General features: G+C 40.3%; 1 protein-coding gene across 1 annotated transcript in view; it reads right to left on the bottom strand.

Moving 5' to 3' along the window:
• Positions 1-24,911, bottom strand: part of CFAP20DC (CFAP20 domain containing) — a 2,639,303-nt gene that overhangs the window by 351,145 nt on the left and 2,263,247 nt on the right. The window contains exon 14 of the mRNA XM_044076355.1: positions 20,753-20,956. Within this exon, the coding sequence (XP_043932290.1) occupies positions 20,753-20,956 (204 nt within the window). The remainder of the gene's footprint in view (positions 1-20,752; positions 20,957-24,911) is intronic.

The following is a 24,911-nucleotide window of genomic DNA, read 5'->3' as shown; positions in this document are numbered from 1 at the left end:
ATTATGCCTCACTGAGACAGATGCCTAGTGTCAGAGCCATGGCCTCAAGCTCAATGCCAAAAAGTGCAGTGTCATCCCCTTTGGTAAAAACTCTGTACCCATGAACTACCACATAGGCAGCAATCTACTTAACACCGAATGCATGATAAGAGACCTTGGGACCCAGGTGGATAGTAGTCTCTCCTCTGATAGTCACATCACCACAGTAGTCAGGAAGTCCTTCTACATGGCATACCTCATCATAAAAGGGTTCTCATCCAGGAAAAAAGTGGTCATTGTTCCTCTCTACCCATCACTCATTAGACCCATTACAGAGTGCAATGCCCCTTTTGGAATGTACCTCACAAGACATCTGCAGCAGCTGGAAAGGCCACAGAAGTACCTCACAAAGAGGATTACTGGCCTCAAACAAATGCCCTACACTGACCGCCTCAAAAAACTCCCACTTTACTCCGTAGCATATCGCCTGCTCCGAGGTGATCTCTGCCTAACATATAAAGCTATGTCAAACCCATAGCTGTTGAACATGCTACACCTAAAGAAATCCCAATCCCTCCAAGCTACACGCTCTAGGGACCTAAACCTTGTCACCACAATAAACAGGACATGCTGGAGGGATAGATTTCTGTCCCAGAGACTTCCTATACTCTGGAACAAGCTACCCATCCATGTCAAGCAAAGTTCTTCATTAGCACTCTTCAAGAAAAATCTTGATGAGTGGATGGGAAATAGGAAATGCACCCCGGGGATCACTTCTGTGTCTCTGCTGGACAGTGGCACAGGAAAATAACTTACTTGGGTGACGTAAGCTATGGTAACTTGCTGGCTAGGCTTATATAGGCCCTTGGGCCGATAGCCTAGCACCTATCTATGAACCTATGTCAGGCTTTGTCCAGATTTCTTGGACTAAGAGGTTGAGAAGTATGCAATGGAGGTATCCAAAAGCTCTAGCTCCTTTCCTCTGATCCACACCGACTGCTGGTTGGCCAGTCCTGAAGAAGGAAAATTAGCAGTTTGAGTGGAGTATATTTGGGCATTTCTCGCATACTAAAAAGAGGCATACTCATCCTAAACAACTGACAAAAATGCACACACACAGTCATATATATATATATATATATATATATATATATATATATATATATATATATATATATATATCCCAATGCAACAGGAAATGAAGAAATGAATTTCTTCCACATTGATATTTTTCTTTAAACTCCTTTTTTGAAGAGGCTTGTGCCCTGCACTCTCTGATGTGGTGGGTAAGCCCCTCTAGGGAAGTTAGCATGGGTGTTGATGGTTCTAATCTGAAAGTATCCACAGCTTTAGGAGGGAGGTTGTCATAGACATTAAGGTGTTTACCTTATAGACACAAGGTACAAGGTTTGATTCTCACATAGGGAAATTGGCTAGGATGCAAATGGCCCACAAGAGCAGTGGGAATATTACAAGAAATGGCCATCTCAGACTTAGTACATGTGTCCATTTTCTTTGGCCATTCAGTCTGTGTTTTGGGACTCACTCTAGTCAGTCCTGACATTTCAAATAGTTGCCATTGAAAACAGTAGCCCTCTACTGACAAGTTGTAGAAGTAGGCTCCCTAACCATAATCAGAAGAAAGGAATAGAAACAGTATCCACTGGGGTGTGGATGATCTGATTTTGTCGACTTCAAAGATACAACTGAGTATTTCTCATATGGTGTCCTGCATAAGGTATGAGAAGACAATCAGAAGTCATGTATTCCAGAGCTCTCAGAAATTGCCTTGTCATGACGACTCACTGCTGGAAGAATTATTTTAGGATTCTGTAAATATCTACTTGTTTGTTCTAGTTAAGGAAAACTTCTACCCAAACTAAATCTGTGACAGAAGGATCAGAGACAACAGTTTTTAAGTTCTTTCTCTCTAGTAATTAGAAGACTATAACTGTTCTGTGTTGAATGAGCAACTGTCTTTCCTTTGTCGTTGTCATACAGTTGTCTTCATAGCAAAAGATAACAATGTTTTGCTTTCTTAGTACAGAAATAGGTGCTGCGGTAGCATTGTCGCCTCACAGTAAGACGCTGTCCTGTTCGATTCTCAGCTAAAGCTTCTTCTGTGTGGAGACATGCATGAATGGGCATACCTTCGTTGAAGGTTGTACATCAGAGCTGGCAACTCAGCACGTAAAAATCTACTGCCAATCATTAGCGAACCGGAGTTCCGCTGTGGCGACCCCTAACCGGGAAAAGCCGAAAGACAATGGAGTACAGAAATATTAAAGAAATACATTTGGTAAATAATCATGGGGAATATAGATAGTTCAAATGGCTGCTACCTAAAATCAGAGATACTTTTATTTTGAAACCATGCCATTAGGAAGGTCTACTCTATAAGGGAAAGTTTTCTGAGTGTCCGCCCTCAATGATTTTGTATTAATGAATGTGTCTTCTTGGGGTATTGAGGTAGATGAATGGGTAAAAAGAAGGTAATGGCTATTTTGTAAGGATGTGGTCGCACCTTCCTTTTCCTGCTGAAGCTGAATTGTAATTGGTTTACTTTGCTTATGCTTTTTGACAAAATTATCTTATAAAATGTTTTTTGTTTTACTTGTAATGTAGCTCTTTTGAAACTGGGACTAGGAGGAATATACGTTTCTTTAACAGAAGAACTAGTTATTCCTTTCACAAATCAACAGTAATATCTGATGGTTTAATCAATGAGAATTATGTCAGTAGAGTATTACATGACCTGCCATCTGATATCCTCATTGTGAAAATCTGGTCTGAGACATGTAAACCTTCTCAAAACTAGCCCCCCCCCCCCGCAACATGGTCACCTTTAATAAAGTACCTACATTAATATACGTGCATTTCAGTGTATGTATCCTCATATGTCATCTACTGTAGCATTTTCCTGAATCTGCTGTAAAGTAAAAAAATGATATGACATCACGTGCATTGATCAGTTTAGTTGTGTAACAGGTAATATACTAGTTTGCATATATTTTCCCATATTTATCTAGTATTATCACATTTTTGTCAAAAATGCAGGGAGACAGCTTTCCTGCTCTGGTTATATAAAAATAAAAATAGTAGTAGTAACTTATGGTTGTTGTGAATTGTATATATTATATTTGCTCTTTGGTGACTTATACATTCGGTTAGCTTTTTGGGGGGCATAAGTATGTGGATCAGGACACTTTGTTTTTTTTTTCTTTTAAAAATCTGTAAGAATCATGTCAATCAGGTGAAGAGGGATTCTCCACAGGCCAAGTGAAAATCTTCCATAAAATAATACTTTTATGAAGAAATACTTTCAGCTGGAAACTCTGAAGACTGCAATGAATAATTCTCCTTATCAGAATCTTGAGAGATAGGAAAATTAATTTGCATCATATACGGATCTCACTCTTCACTAGATTAGTTTGGGAAATATGTCTTTCATTTATTTCTCTTGATTCTTTACAGTAATTAGAAAAGTTTATATCTGTGTCTTATGCAAAGCTGCACCAAGGCAATTTTGTGGTCTAGGCAACACTGCCATTTGGCACTCACTCCCCCCTCTACCTATATTCAGGATGTCTTAATTACATTTGTAAACTGTTAATATTTTTAGGAAGAGTCTTGACAGTTTGCAAGCAGTCATCATATACATCTTGCAAACTATCTATTATTTTAGCTGCTGTTAGAAGCAGAGCAGATTGATAGTTTTATAAGATGTATGTAAGCAATCTTACTTCTTACAGTTTGTAAACTGTCAAACTTCTGTTTTTTTAAGCTAGTGAAACTATCTTTTAAAAAATAAAAAAGTTGTCCTTTATGGTACATTTTATGCTCTATAGTGTTTCATTTTTGAGTTTCATGAAGATGAGGACTGCACAGGTAATAAAAAATTACACAGTGTGTTCTAGAACAGCAGGTTTAGATGCCAGTAGTAGTACAACTAAAAGTTGACTTGGATGCCATAAATTTCAAGGCTTGACTGCCACAGGCTGAAGAAAGGTTGACTTATATGGCACACGACACATGCTTTACAGACATGGTAGCATACCATACCTGTCAACCTGGAAACATCAAAAATCTGGACAAAGGCCCATGAAAAATAGCTATAAATGTGTATGCTAATTAACATAAAATGTGCGTGCATAATTATGTAACCCCATCCACTCCAATGGAATTGTGGGATATCAACTTTCAAATGCAGACTGAAGAACAGACAACCAAAATATGGCCCCAGAGTCCCCCTGCAGCCATTCCAATGTCCCATTGCTTGGCTATTTTGCCTCATTTACCATAAACATTAATGTGCATACTGCTTTACTTCTACAATGATTTGGATTTTATTTTACATTTTATAGCACAAACACTAATAGACATCTGCTAAACAAAGCAATAGTCTCACAATGAAAATAGACTTAGCATTAAAACTTCTCTGCCCTTAAAACTCACATTCACTGAAACACATCCAAAGAAAATGCCTCTGGCCAGTGGCAGATAAAGATTACCTTTGGGCTGTTTTCAAATCATAGGCCCCTTGCATACAAAACATACATGTGTTCTTTGATACACCTTCCTGACTGCATTAAATTATATTCCTTGTATAATATAGCACACTTGTTAGAGCTTGTTTTAAATTTGTTTTGAACATTTTTCCAGTAAGCAATGAAACAAAATGCATGCACCAATAATATTAAAACTGCACAATTCAGAACATTTCCATCATAAAAGTCTACTCAAACTTCTACAGTCCACCAGTATCAGTAAATATGCACACAATCTCTGCAGAAGTAAAAGTCATCTAAATAATTCCACATTAAAGAGATCTGTAACTAATGAAGACATTGCTGCTAGCAAACAACTTTATATGTGTTTCCCTTGAATAATAAATTGCCTATGTTACATTAAAAAATGATAAGCTAGTAATATTTCAATAGGGAATGAATGGATGGCAAACTGATAACAGGCTAATAGTTACTTGGTATCTTTGTCAAAGAAGACATTCTCAGGACTGCAGCATCCACCAATTCCATCCCCTTTAAAAGCACAACACAGTATAGTACCAGCAATCCATCTACATACTGTGGGAGTAGAACCCACAGCCTTCTGCATCAAGAGCAACTATTCTGCCTGTTGTGCTACTAACACAAACAAGCCTGGCCTAAGCAGTGCTGCTTATGCCAAATTGGTTTGTGTTCTTTGTAGCACAACAGGTAGAATGCTTGCTTTTGATGCAGAAGGCTGTGGGTTCTACACCCATGCATCAAAAGCAAGTATTCTACCTGTTGTGCTACTAACAGCACAAGCAGATTTGGCATGAGCAGCACTAAACTTCTCTCCCCCTGAAGAACTATGCACTACAATAAATCTGGAAAAAGCTAAAATTTACTGGGGGGGGACAAAAGCCTAAACATCACTTGTATAATCTTAGAAAAGTTGCTAGAATAAAATGTTTTGTGTTATCATGCATTTCCTGAAAGACAGATAGGAAGACTGAAACTTAAATGGGTATCATTATTTAATGAATTCAGTTGAACTTCAATTCTCACTGATTTACCAGAAAACCACAAATATTAAGAAGAACAGACAAAAAATATGAGCCAAACATTCCGTAAACTTTGGACAGTTGCAAACTATGGTTAGAGAGTTTATGCTCTTGTTCCTTGTACCTAAGGTACAGGGTTTGAGTCTGAGTATCTCTAACCAGCAGTTCATAGGTTTATAGGTAGGTACTAGGCTATCGGCCCTAGGGCCTATACAAACCCAGCCAAATAAGGTACCCTTGCTTTTGCCACCCAAGAAAAATATTTTCCTGTGCCACTGTCGAGCAGAGCCACAGAAGTGATCCCCGGGGTGAATTTCCTATTTCCTATCCAATCATCAAGATTTTTCTTTAAGAGCGTTAATGGGGAACTTTGTTTGATATATATAGGTAGTTTATTCGAGAGTATGGGAAGTCACTGGGACAGGAATCTATCCCTCCGGCATGTTCTGTTTATTGTATTGACAAGGTTTAGGTCCCTAGAGCGTGTAGCTTGGAGGGATTGGGATTTCTTTAAGTGGAGCATGTCCAACACCTCTGGGTTTGACATAGCTTTGTATGTTAGCAGAGATCACCTCTGAGTAGGCGATATGCAACGGAGTAAAGCTGGAGTTTTTTGAGATGGACTGTGTAGGGAATCTGTTTGAGGCCAGTAATCCTCTTTGTGAGGTATTTCTGCAACCTTTCCAGTTGTTGTAGATGTCTTGTGAGGTACATACCAAAAGGGGCATTGTACTCTATAATGGGTCTAATGATTGATGAGTAGAGGGGAACAATGACCTCTTTTTTTCTGAATGAGAAACCTTTTGTGATGAGGTGTACCATGTAGAAGGATTTCCTGACTACTGTGGCGATGTGATTATCAAAGAAGAGACTACTGTCCGCCTGTGTCCCAAGGTCTCTTATCACACTTTCAGTGTTAAGTATACTACCACCTATGTTGTAGTTCATGGGTAAAGAGTTTTTACCAAAGGGGATGACAATGCACTTTTTGGCATTGAGCTTGAGGCCATGGCTTTGTCACCAGGCATCTGTCTCAGTGAGGCCCTTTTGTATGATGTTCACAACATTAGGAGTTTCAATTATGGCTCCTAGTTTGCAGCCATCTGCGAACTTCATTAGCCAAAGACCTTCTGTGTTAGCCTGTACTTCAGAGAAGTAGATACCAAACAGGAGAGGACCCAGGACTGAACCCTGTGGTACTCCACTTGTCACTGGTCTGAAGACAGATTTGGAGTCTGCTACTTTCACAGTGTGGGTTCTGTCAGTGAGCCAGTAGGCAACCCATCTTGTGACATAGGGATTTATACCTAGGTTAGTGAGTTTATCTATAATTCCAGAGAGGGGGATGGTATTGAAAGCCTTGGCAAGATCTAGATAGACTGTGTGAACCACCTTACCCTCGTCTACAGCTTTGTTGACTTCTTCAAAGAAGTCTATCAGATTTAGGAGACATGATCTGCCTTTTACAAACCCAAACTGGGTGGGGTCCAGAGGTTGGAGATTACCAATGTCTTTGTTTATAAGTTCCATGATGATACGTTCTATGGCCTTGCAAACCAGGCTCGTCAGGCTAATGGGGTAGTAGTTCCCGGGGTCCGTGGTGGCTCCCCCCTTGTGGAGTGGGATAACTGTCACTGTGCGCCATTCAGCGGGCACAAAGCCTGAGGTGAGGCTATGATTAAACATGGTACTTAGGTGGGGTGCCAGTTCGTTCTGTAGTTCATGTAGAATGCAGCCTGGGATGTTGTCTGGTCCCATGGATGCTGTGTTCTTGGCTTTGGAGAGTGCAGTTTTTACCTGTGCAGCCGTGATTACAGGAACTTTGCATTCTTCCGGTATAAAGATGGGCCCTTTAGGGGGTGAGAGGCATGAGTAAAGTTAGCACTGAACCTATCTGCCAGGATGTTGGCAATATCAGTTGGGTCTGTATATTTAATGACATTGTGCTATAACTCAGAGCAGATCTGAGTGTTGCTATTGAGATTCTTGACTTAGCTATAGAATGCTTTGTGGTTGTCTTTGAAATCAGTGGTGATTTTGTTTTCGTAACTAGCTTTGGAGGATTTTATCAGGGTTCGCAGCTTCTTACTGAGGTTGACCAGGGAGCTCCTCCAATCATGGGATTTTACTCTCTTTTGCAACAGTTTCTTCCTTCTGTTCTACGGTTTGTTTATGGCAGGGGACCACCAGATTGGCTTCCTTTTTTTGGAGGCTAGCATCTTGGTTCTGTTTGGGATAGCATGATCCATACACTCATGTAAGTGCTTATAAAGTGCAATTGTGTAGGATTCAGTAGTAGTAACTGTATAGTCCGTCTGCATGGGTGTCATGAAGTTCACCACTTCTGTCTTAAGAAGCATGAAGTTGACTTTGGAGACATTTTTTACCATGGTTTCCTTACTGTGGGGTGGGGGCAGGATGTGGATATCTAGGGTGATTAGCTTATGGTCCGCTCGGACCAATGAGGCGTTGACTTCAGGTGTGGAACACTGGTCACTCATGTTGGTAATGACTAGATCTAGGATATTGTTGCCCCTGGTGGGGGTGTGGATAAGTTGATCCAGGGCATTGGAGTTTATGAATTCCAGAAAGCGCTGAGCAAAGGAGTCGGTACATGAGTAGTTTTCCCAGTTAATGGTGGGGTAGTTTAAATCACCCATTATTAGGGTGTTTGGTTGAACCCTAATATTTTCCAGTACATCAAGAAAAGAGGAGTGGGAATCCTGGGGCATGGTGGGAGATCTGTAGCAAGCTACAATTTAGATTGCAGTTTTGCCCAGAGTTAGTTGCATTTGGAAAACCTCGGATGCATTATGCTGAGCAACTAGCCTGGAGGTGTGGATATCCTTAATGAATATGGACACACCTCTGCCTTTGGTGTTCCGGGCCAGGTTACATGACTCAAAAGTGTGGTATGAGTTATAACCTGGTAGTGCAGGGGTGCTCTCTGGAGCCTTGAACCAGGTCTCAGTCACTGCACAGATATCGATGTTTTCCATTTTAAGGAGTGCCTTGAATGAGTGCATTTTGAGATTTAGACTTCTAGCATTGAGTAGCATCACCCTCAGTTTTTGCTTGCCTGTTCCTATTATGGTGGTGAATTTGTCATTTGAACCTTGCCTAAAAAAGGCAGGTGTAACTAACTGGGGCATACACACACACACACACACACACACACACACACACACACACACACACACAGCTGGTTGTAGTAAATAAAGTAACGCAAACACACACACACAGACACACACAGCAAAGCTGGTTGTAGTAAATAAAACACACACATGCATATTACTGTTAACAATGAAAACTTTCTTCAAACACATTGAAAACTGCCTGCTGCATATTGCTGTTAGTGTTACCAGGAATGAAGCCTGCTGTCCCGGAAATAAAGCATGAGCAGGGATTTCAAATGCTGCTTTAAGCAACAACTGCGTTGTGGCCCATCAGCTGTAGTAGCTAAGTTTCAAGGCAAACACACACACACACACACACACACACACACACACACACACACACACACACACACACACACACACACACACACACACACACACACACAATGAAAACTGCCTGCCATTTCTTTCTGGAAGTGCTGTGGCTGTAAAGCTTAGCAGTCCAGGAATAGTTCTAAGCGCATTAAAGTAAGCATGAACAGCAGTAACCGCGGAATTCAAATGCTGCTTTAAGCAGCTGGGAACTGGGAACTGCACACACGCTATGGCCCAGAAAGTGAATAAGCTGACATCATCGCGCACGCCTCTGCACATGATGAAGTCAGCCGAAAAACAAAAAATCATTTTAAATAAAGCCTGGAAATTTGGAAATTAAAGGGTGCCACTTGGGAATCATGGCACCCCATTATTTGGACCTCAAAACTGGTAAAAAAACAAGAAATTTGGTACGGTTGAGAGGTATGTAGCATTCCTCTCAACCTCTTAGAGCAAGAAATCTGGACAAAGCCATCAATAATAGGGGGACAAAGGCCCACAAATAGGGATGCTTTTTAAATATTGCTGTTACAAATGTAGAAAACTGATAAACTGTTTTTTTTTTTTTTATTAGCATGAATTTTCTGAAGGGTTTGAGGTCTGAAATTCAAATGTCTGTCATTATTTTCGGGCTTCAACCCTCAAAGATTTGTCAAAAAGACCACAGTTTTATGAAAAACGGACCCAAAATATGAGGCAATCTGTACAGTTGAGAGGTATGATTAGTAACCTTGGGTGACAAATAGTGATTGCTAGTAGGATGCTACAGAAAAACACTTCAGAGTCAGACAGCACAGGTGCCACACAATGATTGCTTCTAGATTTTATCAGATTTTAATACTGCATGACTGAATGCAGCTAAATGTAGTTATTTGATAACTAACAAGTAGAAAGAAGGAAATGTAGATATCTGTAGCTACTGATGATGGCTAGGGTCTCATATGGGAGCAGCAAGGACCTATTATGGCAACAACAACTTTAACAGACCTGCAAGCAACAAGTGAAGAAAATGTTCCAAATAAACAAAGCTCTTGTACAATAAACAGTATTAACAAATCAGTTGCAAATGCAATTTAATAGCACACAATGGAATTGGATTAATGAAAAAACTTCCCTGATGACTTCTGTGACAGGTAGAAAATACAAACTGCATTCAAATATCCAGTAGCAATATGCAACAAGGAAATGCAGCACAAACAGCCAGTTACGACTTATCAGTCCAATAGCAGTGTGCACCAAGGAAATCCAGCAGAATTTGGTGATGGGATCTGAATATGGGATGGGGGTTTGGCTCAGCACGCTTTGGTGCGGTAGGCGATGTTCATAGGTTCATAGGTAGATACTAGGCTATCTGCCCTAGGGCATTTATAAGCCTAGCCAGAGTGTATTTGGCTTCTGCCTCCCTATTAGATTAGCCTACTGTGCCTCTGTAAAGTAGGTCACAGAAGGTACCCTTTTAAGATTAGTTTACTGTGCCTCTGTCTAGCAGGGACACAGAAGAGATCCCAGGGGTGAATTTGCGATTTCCCATCCACACATCCAGATTTCGCTTGAAGAGGGTCAGCGAGGGGCTATGTCTAACATGAATTGGGATTCTATTCCAGAGTGAGGGGAGCCTCTGGGAAATTAATCTGTCCCTCCAGCATGTCCTATTTATTTTTGTGCTGAGGTTTAGGTCCCTGGAGCATGTAGCTCTAAGGGACTTGGATTTTTTGAGGTGGAGCATGTCCATTAATTCTGGGTTTGACATGGCTTTGTACATCAGGCAGAGATTGCCTCTGAGTAGGCAGTAAGCAACTGAGTAGAGCTGGAGATTCTTTAGTCGAGCTGCATAGGACATCTGTTTGTAGCCCATGATCCTCTTGGTGAGGTACTTTTGGGGTCCCTCCAGTTGCTGCAGGTGTTGGGTAAGGCACATCCCAAAAGGGGCATTGTATTCAATTATGGGCCTGATGAGTGACGAGTAGAGGGGCACAATGACCTCTCGATCTAGATGCGAACCCTTTCATGATAAGGTGGGCTGTAGAGAAGGTCTTTCTAACTACTTTGGCAACGTGATTATCAAAGGAGAGATTACTATCTACATTGGTCCCCAAATCTCTAATTACTTCTTCCGTACTTAATGGATTACCACCTATGTGGTAATTTGTGGGCACCTTGTTTTTCCCAAAGGGGATGACTATGCACTTTTTAGCATTTAGCTTGAGGCCGTGGCTCTGGCACCAAGCATCCTTCTCTGTGAGACCCTTTTAGAGGATGCTTGTGTCAGCTGGAGATTCGATTATGGCCCCCAGTTTGTAGTCATCTCCGAACTTTGTCAGCCATAACCCCCCCGTGTTAGCCTGAACTTCAAAGAAGTCTATACCGAACAAGAGAGGTCCCAGAACTGAGCCCTGTGGGATGCCACTTGTAACTGGTTTGGATTCGAACATGGCACCTGCGATTCTGACCATGTGGGTTCTATCTCTGAGCCAGTTTGCAACCCATCTTGTGATATAGGGGTTGATATTTAAGCTGGTAAGCTTATTTATGACGCCCGAGTGGGGTATTGTGTCGAAGGCTTTTGCGAGGTCCAGGTAGGCTGTGTGGACTACCTTGCCCTCATCTATGGCTTTGGTAACTGTTTCAAAGAAATCAATTAGGTTTAAGAGGCAAGATCTTCCCTTAACAAAGCCGAATTGGGTAGGGTCCAGTGTCTGGAGGCTCCCAATGTCTTTGTTTATGAGTTCCATGATAATACGCTCCATAGCTTTACAGACCAGACTAGTCAGGCTTATGGGGCGATAGTTTCCAGGGTCCATTGTGGCACCACCTTTGTGGAGTGGGACCACTGTAGCTGTACGCCATTCTTTGGGTACATATCCTGTAGTAAGGCTAAGTTTGAACAGTGACTTAATGTGAGGATTCAGTTCTTCTTGGAGCTCATGTAAGACACAGCCTGGGACACCGTCCAGTCCCATAGATGCTGTATTTTTTGCTTTGGAGAGGGCAGCTTTCACCTGTGCATCTGTGATGTCAGGAAGGTTACATTCAGTTGGGATAGGCATTTGCTCCTTTGGAGGGGAAGGGGGGGGGAGAAGTTTGCGCTGAGTCTGTCTGCCAGGATGTTGGCTATGTCTGTAGGTTCGGTATATTTTGTACCATTATGCAAAAATTCAGAGCATATCTGGGAGTTTCCGCCCATGTTCCTGACATAACTAAAGAAGGCCTTGTGATTATCTTTAGTGTCTAGGGCAATTTTTCTTTCGAGGCTGGCCTTTGATGATTTTATGAGGGATCGAAGTTTCTTGCTAATACTGATCAGAGATGCCTTCCCTTTTTGGGATTTTGCTCTGTCATGTAGTAACTTCCTCCTTCTGTTGTATAGCTTATTTATGGCCAGGATCCACCAGACTGGTCTCCTGTTTTTGGAGGAGTGAGTCTTGGTTTTATTTGGGATAGCACGATCCATGCATTCCTGCAGGTGCTCATAGAATGCATTTGTAAAGGATTCTGCGGATTGGGCTGTATTATCCTCTGGCTCAGGGACTTTGAAGGTTTCCACCTCAGTCTTGAGAAGTGCAAAGTTGGCTTTTGAGTAATTCTTTACAGTGATTTCCTTGGCTGGGGGTGGGGACGGGATATGGATGTCCAGGTAAATTTGTTTATGGTCTGATCTTACCAATGATGGGTTTACCTCTGGTGTGGAACATAGAGTCCCCATGTTGGTGATGACCAGATCCAATATGTTGTTCCCTCTTGTGGGAGTGGTGACCAGTTGTTCCATTGCGTTAGAGTTTATAAATATAAGGAACTGTTGGGCGAGGGTGTTTGGGCTTGAGTAGTTTTCCCAGTCAATGCTTGGGTAGTTGAAGTCACCCAATAACATAGTGTTTGGAGAGACCTTCATATTCTCCAGTGTTCTCAGGAATGCCAAGTGGGGTTCCTGTAATAGGGAGGGTGTTCTGTAGCAGGCTACAAACTGAAAGGCAGTTTTGCCCGCTGTTAGTTGCACATGGATGGTTTCCGATGCTTCGTGCAGTGCCACTAACCTGGAGGTGTAGGTATCTTTGATGAATATAGATACTCCCCCTCCTTTTGTGCTTCAGTCCGAGTTTTGGGGCTGAAACGCATGGTATGAGTTATGACCTGGTAGTGCTGGGGTGCTCTCAGGAGCTTTGAACCAGGTTTCTGTTACTGCACAGACATCGATTTTCTCCATACTGAGGACAGCCTTGAGTGCGTGCATCTTGAGGTTTAGACTTCTGGCATTGAGTAGCATTACATTTATTTGGGTTGTCTATGGAGGTGGGTTTGTCCTTTGAGCCTTGCCTAAAAAAGGCACTATGTGGGGCCTGCAGGACAATTGAAGAGCTTTAGAGGACTATATGAGAGCTAAACATATGGCAGTGGTTTGATTATTCAGGTGAGAAAGCAAAGAGTAAAACTGTTATAATGAAGGCAATAAAAAGTACAGTAAGTAGGATGTGGCAAACAATGTAGGCACTAGAAAGGCAGCTTACAAAAGGACATCAAGAGATTGTCATTGAAGTGTAGACAAGTGGGTTAATAGATTCAAGGTCAGGGGAGGGAGGAGGTGGGAGAGGCATCCATGATACACAGCACAGATAGGAAGCCAATATGAACTCACAAGGGCAGACATCAATAAGGCACAGAGTCAGTAATAGCAACGTGGGTGTCTACAGCATGGAGAACCAAAAATCAAAATGGATGTTAGTGGCACTGATAAAATGACACAGGGAAAAAGAGACAGAACAGTGACAGGGACAGGTTACATATTAGCCTAGTAGTGAGAACAGTAATAACTTTCTTGGAAAAGTACATTGCAAAGATCATATCTTTTAAGCTAAGAAGGAATGGAGAATGTGATCTCACATAATTAGTGAGGCAAATATTTGGGTAAATGTGAAAATTGGCACAGAACACAGCATACTAACAAAGGTGACTCAGCATGGCTAGGTAGTATTTGAGGACAATGCAAGATATCTGGATAGGAAAACAGATATATTTACTAAAATAATAATAAAAAAGATTGTAAACATAAATTCAGGCTCTGAGACAATCCTGAGGGAAAGAGTTATTGCTTTCCTAAATGAGGATCTCAAGATGGCAACTAACACAGTTTCATGGCCAGAAGGAATTGTCAGATCTACATGATCCAGGACTGTATTTGAACTGCAGCAGAATGTAAGTGCTTACTTTCAGATGTGAGCTACTTAAACTTCAGCAAGACTTGTCATGTGGTACAGCAGAGGAATTTGCTGGAAAAATACAGGCATTCGATCAGTAGGTCCCTTTGATTTTTGAAGGTCAGGCACTGTTTCAGAAACCTAAATGAAACACTTGTTGGTGTTTCAGATTATTTGCTGTCATACAGTGGATGAAAAATTAGATTGTGTTCTACGGAACGCTGTCAGTCTGGGCTTGGCAGTCATAAGACAGGGGTGTAGGCAGCTGCAAGTAGAGTCCCTTAGGGCTGCATAGTTGTCAGCACAGAACAGGACTACAGAGTTGGAAAGCAGAGTGAAAATTAGTCTTTTAAAATACTACAAGCTACTGTGGATATGTTATTTGTCCAGCAGGAGAATTTAGAAAATAGAACATGCTGGGAGAATATTCAGACTGCATATTTGTAGAAGACCCTAGAGGGGGAAGATGTGGTGGCTTATAATAGGCAAGGGTTGAAAACTATACCATGGGATATGCCCACACTGGAATCTAATGTTAATAGATATCACAGAACAATGAAAAAAGGCCAGTGGTGGAGAGATCATACCCAGGCCTTAGTTAAATGTTACTACTTTACACTAAATGGATAGGTGGTAAGGTAGGCAACTATAAAGATGAGACTTATTCTGAATAGGGCCAGGGTTAAGATAACTGAGGATTTTTCAGTAGCTACATATCAGAGGCAACTGTGGATTTTACTTGCTTTGTGGAATCTAAAGAAAGCAGGTGGAGCTGTTCACAAGATATACTCGTCTATACTGTGAGTGTTGTGGCAAAAGGGAGTCTACTACTGCACCACACCATATGTAGCACAAGGACAGACACTCTTGTGGCTAACATGTTGAGAGGAGACTAGATGGAAAAGAGATCTCAGTGTTGGCCAGGAACCATATGACTGTAGTGCGGGTAATAGAAGCACATGCACCCAGGCCTAGAGATGAACCCATCACAAAAGCACCAAGGAGGGAGATAATGGCCTTGAAGGGGTGACAGGACCAGGACACAGAGCTGATGGGATGGGTAGTGTGCAAGATTGCACCCCTGCTATAATACCCGGGAGGCTGGAAAAGCAGTGTTGGTGTTAGATGAATGAAGAGTTTTCTGTGGTAATTCCACCCAGCCACTAGGGATGGCCCGAGGCAATGGTGGAAGACCAATAATGGAAGGACGTTAAAGAATCCACTCATAGCCAAGAAGATGACTCGATGCCCTGACTTAGATGGGAATTGGATTTGTGTGCATAAAGAAAAGCATCAGAATTAAAGTGTTTAACTTAACTAGAAATGGGGCTAGGGCTAGAGCTCCATTGTTGGGTAGTCACAGATGGCTGCATCTATTTTCTTGTTTGTCTGTTCCTTGTGCATTGAGGATGAGAACTGTCATTTCTGAGAGTTGGATATTACAATGGAGATCATCATTAGTCCTACAGTGGGGGTGCTACTGAGTGGGTGGAGGAGATGGGAGAAAGACATAGAGGTCTTGTTTCTGGAGACCATTATGGACTGGTATTTGGTTGATAAAGTGGCATGGTTGAATTAAGTAGGACTATACATCTTGGTCCCTTTTGTTTGATGTCTTTTGAAAGACAATGTCAATGGACACTGGCTCATTACTACAGAATAATTGAAGTATTTTTGCAGTTATTTAATTTGAGGTTTACTTATCTTTGCATACTAAGATATTTTGTATAGTGACTGCTGGGGTATGTCTATGGGATTTATGTTTATATAGGGTCCTCAAGTCTAATCCACAAACATTGCTGAAGTAGATGAGGTAAAGGGGTGTTATATAAAATTTCAGCTGTGCGCAAAGTACAGAAAGTACTTTATGGCTTTATTAAGAATTAGCTTGAGGTTGGTAGGAGCTCCAGCAGCTCATCATTGGTCAAGGGATAGTTTATTGAATAAGTTGTGATTTTTCATAAATGCATTGTGGAACTTTAATTGAAGTTATTGAGTAGTATAAGACATTGTATACTTTCAATTCTGTATTGCATTTGTGTTAATGAATGGGGAGTTTACTGAGGTTTGTACCTGTTAACTTTTTTTGTCACCATGTTACTTATCATATGGCAGATTTTAGAGGCACTACCTTTGCTGACATCAAAATCTGAGATGGTGGGTAGATGAAAGGTTAAGGTATGGAGTTATGTATGATGGTGATCCCCTCAGAGCAGAGCTGAATATGTTTGGAGTTAACACATAATCAGTGTTTGCAAGGATTTTAATCTAGCTTGGTTGCCAGGGGGTTCTTTGTCTGCTTGAGGGAGGACTAATAGCTATTGATTGTCTTGTTCAGCGTGATTAGGGGGAACAATGAAACAAGGTATTATAAACTTGATAGACCTTGCCAGGGTTTCTGATTAGCTATCTAGGAGTTGTGTGGTAGGAGAGGACAGGTTAGAGGAGTTGAAGGTGAGATTCAGTTGTGGGGTTGAATTGACTTATGGTTGTAATGAATGGAGACTAAAGGTATCTGAGGCCATTTACTGTTAGTGTGAGCAGAAATCTGTCTGTGGTAGCTCAAATGCTCATGAGACTTGGCTCCAGAAGTGAAGCAGAGGGGCCCTGGATTTGGGGAGTGGTTAAGTTTACAACTTGTAATGTGGGATCCCATCAAAATTGAAAGTTTTAGCCTAACTGAGGAGGGAAGGAGTAGCAGTGGTGATACTGCAGGAGTTTTAAATGCAGAGCAAGGAGGCAGGGAAACGTTAAAAGAATGGATTTTGGTTAGGGTTTGCCTATGTGAGGCAGTACAGGTGGTGGGTGTATCAGTAAGTGGAGGTGGACAGCATAAAATGTCTAGAATGGAGGACAGGTGATGGAAAGTTGGATGTTGTAGTCAGGAAGGGAGGTGGCAGTAGCATCATAGTAGTTCTTAATGCAGATACAGAGGGCATTTTAAAAGCATGTTTAGAGGTGGTAATGAAATGGGCAGAAATGAAAGATAAAATTATTATTGCAAGGAATTGGATAAGAGGCATAAGGCTGCAAAATGTCATGTTATGATTTAGGAAATTTTAAAAATCTGCATAGATGAGATGGAAGTGGTGAATGTGTGGAGCGAGTGTTTTGGGCTGCAGAGGTAATAATCTTTTCTAGGAAAGAACACATTCAGGCCGGTGAGTTGGATTGGTTCTTGGCAAATTATAGGACTGCAAGGAAAGTAGAAAATGTGAAAATTATAAGAAAATGTATACAATATCTCTTGATGGTGGTCATAATATGATGCATGGGAATAAAAGGGTAAGTGATGTTGAAACCTGGGCAATTGAAAAAAATGTGAAGGGTTGTATTAGCTAAAAGATATGGTAGGGCAAGTGATGCAGGAGAAAAGGGATGATAAAGTGTGACTCAAGTCATTATGGAGAGGAAGTATTATGGGATATAGAGGATAGTGAACCTTGGCTGTAGATGATTGTCACTGTTGGTGACACCTCAACCCCATGTGCATAAATTGGAAAAGGGGTTTTGGATGGATGCATGCATGTATGGATGGGTGAGCCCTTAGTATAAAGGCCAAGGAAAATGAGTTAAAACTTTTGCAGTGCTGGGGATGTTGGTAGGGCAGATAGGGAACAGAAAGTGATTAGAGTGCTGAGAAAGGAGCTACAGGACTTGTAGAAGGAGACATTGGGAGAGCTTGATAGAAGACAACTATGTGGTGGATCAGGGGGATAAAATGACAGAAAATTATTAGTTTAAAAAATTAAAGTCAGAGGAGGAAAAAGGGTAAGAGCTATCAAATCAGACTCTGGAGAAAGGCTGGCATGTATCAGAGGACTAAAGAGATTATATAAGGAAGTAAGGTTAGAAAAAAAGGATTGTGACAATTAGTGAGGTGCAGTATTAAAGGTAAATATAAATGATGGTGCAGAAGGAGAGGTAGTGGTGGTAATCAGGACACTTAAACCAAATAACGTGGATGGTCCAGATGACTTTTCAAGATTGTCTAGATCTGTGCAAAGTACTGGTGAAGTTAATGAGATTATGGAGAGATGGAAGAAAGGAGAGGGACCCATTCTGATGACAGTAGCTTTTGTAATGGTTCTGCTGAAAAGGAGGTGAGATACGGAAGATCCAGTGAACTACCACCCAAATGTCATCATTATAATGTGTTTGTCTAGTTGTCTGCTAATGTGAGGGCAGTGAGGCTTGAAGTGATTTTGTCAAATTAGGTTTGTAAAAGGATGATTTTCTGACATATTATTGGAGAGTTCTTTTCTTTTCTTTCTTTTTTTTTTTTTTTTTTTGAGGCATGGGAAGACAGGAAGGGACAGGGATGATAATGCACTGTTAATGGATATCCATAAGATTTTTGATTTGATGACTTTAGAGTTCTCAGTGAATATGATACAGCAGGTAATATGAGAGAGAATACTTGAGAGCATAAGAGCATTACATGGGGACCTGTGGATATGAATCTTGGTGAAATGGAGTTTTATCGAATAGGGCAGATTTGTAAAGGGGACTAGACATAAATTCCCACTCTTTTCAGTTCTTTTTTATTGGCCATGGAAAAGCTGCTGCAGGGGCTGTAAGGATATTTTTGAGGTAGAGAGAAGGGTCATGGAATTAGTAGCATAAATATGTTCACATGTATCTGCATGCTATGCTGAGTAAATTGATAACTTGTTGCTGGGTATACTGGAGATTAATAATGCCTTTGGGGATCAGCCAGGCTTATGTTTTCACACACACAACTGCTGTGAATGGTGGTTGGGAAATGTTATACTCACTAGGAGAAGGTGTGTTTTAAGGGATGGGGTATGTTGGTCATCAGGGGAAGTGATGAGGAATTTGAGGGAAGATGTTTAGTCTTTTAGACATATATGGTCGGACATGATTAATTTGTTGGTAGAGAAGATTGAAGATTGAGGGAGTGAATGCAAAGGTGTTGCCATTAGTGTTATATTTTTTTATACATTTCCCTATAAGGAAATAGGGCAAGAATACTGATCAAATGCAGATGTGTGATGTGCTCATCTTTGGAGACAAGACTGGGTGGATTGCAAAAGGAAGGTTAAGGATAGGGAAGAAAGATCTATTTTAGATTTTAGAATTTATGTAGTGGCTGTGAATATGGTATAAAACTGAGGGGGTACGGAAAGCAGAACCAGATGATAGAGTTCATAGAAGGATGAGATTCAGAGAGATATAACTGCTTGGTTAAGGAAGGGGATGAAAGGTTCAGACAGACCAGTTGGAGGATGGGAGGAGAGGTGGAAGATGGGGAAGTGTATGAGTCTCAGGTTGAGGCAGGTATTGAAAAGATGAGGGGAAGGAGCGTTCAGAAGGTAGAAATGACATGGGTTAAGAAAGTTGTAGGATGTAATGCAGGAGTAAAAGGAGACACTAGCCCTTTGTGAAAAGATGGGGACAGCTGTTAAACTTGTCAGAAGGAGATTGGCTAATGTACAATGCTGTGGTTATTGTGGCTGGGAAGGTACTGCAGAAGGGACAGAGATTAGATATGGAGTAGTGGGGACATGAATGGTTTAGTCTACCTGCAAGAGAAGGAGAGGCTAGGAGCAATATATAAGGCTTTGGGAAAGAAAGGGAAATGGAGATGGAAGCTATGACAGGTAGGTAAATAAAATGAGTTCTGGATAAGACAAGGAATCCAAGCAGAGGTTTGGGTGGTTGTACACAGATTAAGGGTGACTGGGACAGCATATTTTCTTGTACTTGCTGTAGTTGCACTGGTAGTACAGAAGCCAAGTGAGAATCATTGAGGATGATTTGTGGGAGAAAAGTTAGTTGGGATAAGGAGAGGAGAACAGCAGGCAATCTGCATTTGTGCTACAATGCAAAGAATCTAAAGGAGTATTACATATATTTCTAAGACTAACTATTAGAGGTCAGAAGGCACTAATGAGGATAGGGTAAAGGCTATTCAATGGGTACCCTCCCTCATACATATAGTAAAAGAACTCTGAACATTCATGAGTTTAGTAAACTTTTCTAAAGAATTTATTGTTTGTTATGCCATGAGGGGTGTGGCATTTTAATCATCTTTTAAAGTGCTCATTTCAAGCACTATAGATTCTTAAAAATGCACTGACTGATGTCAGTGTTTGTTGTTGAACAATGTTAATGAGTACGTCCAACTAATATAATCAGAGTTTTTAGACATACATACCCTTTCAGAGATGACTGTCTGTCTGTCAGAGGGTTGGGCTGATTATAAATTAGCTAATTATTTTAAGATTAAGGCACCTAAAATTAGAATTTTTTTGACTACCTAAGATCCATAAAAGCTTTAAATTAAAGTACTAATAAAGTAAAAACATCACATTCAAACACAGTAACAGTTAAAAAAAAACAAATCTGCCTTTTTTGGACTTGTCTCAGTTTTGAAAGGAAGGCACACAAACCATAAAAGTTATAAAATGTTTGTTTTATATATGAAAAATGCATTAAGTACAACTGAGAAGCAGATACTCAAAGAAAATGCCACTTCTAACAATTAATAAAATGGATAATCATAATGGATGTAAACTAACCTGAGGAAGACAGGAGTTCCAAGTGGTCGTGTCATCACTGCTTGTACTAATACTGACATTACAGTTATTAATCTGAGAGGCACTCAGGCCATGCAAGTTTCCATCTTCCTCAAGTTCTTCATTTTGCTGTCTTCGTAGACTTTCTAACATCTGAAGCTCTGAAATACTCATCTTGGTAGACTGATAGTTTCTCCAGTCATACTCCTACCAGGAAAGATAACAATGAGAAGAATATAAGACAATAACTAGAACATGAGTTTGTAAATACTTTAGATCTGACCATCAGGAATTTACAGCTATGATTCCATGTTAGTTAACATCCCAGAGTCATTTGCTTTCCAGGATGTTTTTAAGTCCTTCCCATAGTATACTGTGTAAAATGGCACAGCCCACAATGAAATATAATTTGCTTTACTAGCTTAAAAAATACAAATCAGTTAACAATATATATAGTCTCCCAGAAGCATTAAACTCCCCCTACTTGACATTGCTCTATTCACTGGCTCTTACAACTCCCAGATAAAAACAGGTTTTGTGGCTGTTGCCTTTTTTATATTCATGCCTAAACCTTGGAATAAGCTACCTCTATCAATTCATCAACAACTAAATTAATATTTAAGCAGGATTTCAGGTTATACTACATGTTTCATGTTGTACTGTCAGTGGCACAACAAGTGACATGCTTGCATTTGGTGCTGGAAGATGAGAAGGCTGTAGATTCTATTTCATCTCAAGGTGAATGGATACATTTTCAAATTGCTGACACTGCAGTCAGCATTAGAGGATACTGCACTCCTGAGTGTGCCATCCTTCTGATGAAATGTTAAACCAAGATCCCATCTGCTTGAGTTGGTTGTAGCTCATGTGGATGTAAAAGATCCTAAGGCACCTATCAAAAAAGTTGGGAAGTTCCCTGATAACCTGGACAAATTTCCTCTAGTAGTATTAATGCCAACTTAGGCCTCCCATAAAAACAGGTCACTAGCCTAGTGGGACTAACCTGACTAGCAAAGGATGGATGGATAGACTGATAGATAAATGGAATTAAGTTTACAAGTGTAGCGTTATTTGAATGATTGTTTCTCTTATTGGCTGATATCATATTCCTCAGATCTTTTTGATTACCTTTGTGATTATTTCTCCTTCATTAATCATATTGTTACATATGATGTTCAATTTTGAAATTCCACCTTTTACCCTCTGTTCTGTCTCCTTTTATTTTTTCAAGTTTTCGCCACATTTTCTTTAAACAAGAAACATCTTAATTTTATAATCAGTTATGACATAGGCAATAATTAATTTATATATATATATATATATATATATATATATATATATATATATATATATATGGATCCCTATCAGAAGACTGAAACACTATAAGCCTGAAAATCAAAATCCTGAAAACTAAAGCCTGAAAATTCAAAATCCCGAAAGCCCAAAATCCTGAAACTCAAAATCCTGAAAACACAAAATGGACATACTGACGTCATTGTGGCTTTGCTATCATTAGCCCTGTGGTGTTAGGTCATGCGTTGGGTTCAGGTAAGTGTGCGGTTGGTTTTATGTTAGGGTTAGGGGCGGTTTAAGTGAGTTAGGGTTAGGGCGCAGGTTAGGCATGTATGCAATAGTGACAAATATTGGGGTTAGGGGCGGTTTAAGTGAGTTAGGGTTAGGGCGCAGGTTAGGCATGTATGCAATAGTGACAAATATTGGGGTTAGGGGCGGTTTAGGTGAGTTAGGGTTAGGTCGCGGGTCAGGTGAGTGTGCGATAGTGACGGACCTTAGGGTTAGGGTTAGGGTCAGGGTCAGTTGGTAGATATTAGTGTCTTTATAGTGACATATTAGCATTATTTGTGTTTTCAGGATTTTGAGTTTCAGGATTTTGGGTTTTCGGGATTTTGAATTTTCAGGCTTTAGTTTTCAGGATTTTGATTTTCAGGCTTATAGTGTTTCAGGCTTCTGATAGGGAACCATATATATATATATATATATATATATATATATATATATATATATATATATATATATATATATATATATATACACACATGAAAACAAACCATATTGACATATTTTAGTTGCAAACATTATACATCATTAATAATCTATCCAGTCATTCAAACATTATATAGCTCATTCAAATCCTGCCTTCTTTTAAACTCCATCCCTCCTCCAAAACATTATTCTTCCTGTATTATTCCCACAATTCCCATTTCTTTCTATGTAATTTGCTCCTACCCTTTTCTAAAGATCCCATTTCCAGTTTTATTCCTGTTACTTCAGTTTCCCCTTTTTCCTTCTCCTAGCAACCCTTCCACCCTCCTGATTCCCATTGCCTTACAATCCTAGTTACTTTTTCTTCTTACCGTTTACATCTTGTTTCTATTCCCTGCACCAGTGAAGTATTACATACTTTCTTTGACAGTATAATTTACACATTACTGAATTAACTTTCCCCAATGCTTCTGCTGAATGTATTGTAAATATATCTTAAACTATTGTCACTTGTATTTAAATACCATGATCATAAACAGCGAGATTATAGGAAACACAATGCAAGAACCATGTGCAATATTAATCCATCTTTTTTTATTGTTAACCAGGGTGGAGCAATAATACACGTGGACCCTTTCCAGAATCATCTTGGGGCACAGTCTGCTTAAATAATTTGCTCAGAGTCATACAGTAGGCAAATGGAGGCTATATGTGAATCTGTCCCTGGACTACAGACATAATCAGCATCTGTAGAAAGAGTAGGTATGACAAAAACCTGGGCAACTGAGAAAAGAGACTGGAATTCAATCATGACAGGGCTTCAATCATACAATAAATACATTACAGGCAGGATATAGGAAAAAAAGATGTGCATCTTGTCAGCAGAATAAGTCCACAGTATATGAGGATATCTCTAGTAAAGCAATAGGGACAATAACAGATGGGAAGGAGATAAAAAGTGGGAAACAATGAAAATAAACAGGCAGTGAAAGGAAAGGGATGACGGGAGAAGTGCTGGCGGCTACGCATTATCTATTGATTTTTAGATACCACAAGGAAGGGTGATTATCTAGAGACAAATTGGACAGGCTCATGGCAGGACCAAAATAGTTTGAACTTATGAAAAATTTCAGTTTCTCAGAAGTGGAGTGAGGTATCTTGGTATCATGTACAGATGGGTACAATTAAAGCATGGAAGAAACTGTCTAGTGACCAACAGAAAATTTACATAGTCAGTACTAGATGCCAAACAGATATTTTAAGATATTAAGCAAGAGAGAGAGTATAGACCGTAGAAATAAAGGGGCCACTGGCCAACAACAGTGATACTGTTGTGGAGAACACAACAGGATAAATGATGAACTGGTCAAACTATTGTAGGGTTAAAGAAGGCCAGTGTAAGGATAGACTGTGCAACTGACCACAGGAGATTTGGGGAACCAAATGGGTGAATCATCTCTTAGAGGAAATAAGGGATAGTATTTGAAATGCAAGGCCAAAAGACAAAAAATGCACATTTGGCCAATAGGAGATTAAAGAAGCAATACAGGAGGTAAATAAAACTTAGAGAAAAGAACTTGAGAAGACAAGAACAAATGGCAGTGCATAGAGAGAGAGAAAGGGGCTTTTGTTGAATGACAATTCAGTCAATTAGGCGATTGACATGCTTTGCAAGGGAGATTGGGAAGACCAGAATATAATAAAACTGGTCTCAAAGCTCAGCTTAGATTTGAGAAGGAGGTGAAAGAAGGTGATCCTCAAAGGTGAGGGACGGGAGCATGTTGGCACCAATAACCTTTCAGAAAAGACAGTAAAGGCAGCAGCAAGCAAAATCAGAAAGGTGTCAGATATGCTAGGGTGTGAGTGTAAAGACAAAATATCAGGTAAAAGATACTAATTGTGGATGGATTGGACTACCCAGCAGCACTGTGAGAAGGCATTTGCAACAGCCAACAGAACGATGGGGTTTATATACTCTAGAAGCAGACAGTTAATACTTCTACTAGCCCCTGGCCAGGTCAAGCCTTTAATATTGTGAGACTCTGGAGGCCATACAATGACAGGGATAAGACATTTGAACAGAGTCAAGATAAAAGCCACCATAAAGGTGCATGGGATGAGGTGTGATTAGATATCAAAAGAGCTAAAGCTCTTGATTTAG

The sequence above is a fragment of the Protopterus annectens genome, chromosome 7.part0, assembly GCF_019279795.1.
Source record: "Protopterus annectens isolate FY-2018-M chromosome 7.part0, PAN1.0, whole genome shotgun sequence".
Classification (NCBI taxonomy): Eukaryota; Metazoa; Chordata; order Ceratodontiformes; family Protopteridae; genus Protopterus; species Protopterus annectens.
This window is presented reverse-complemented; position numbering and strand designations above follow the sequence as displayed.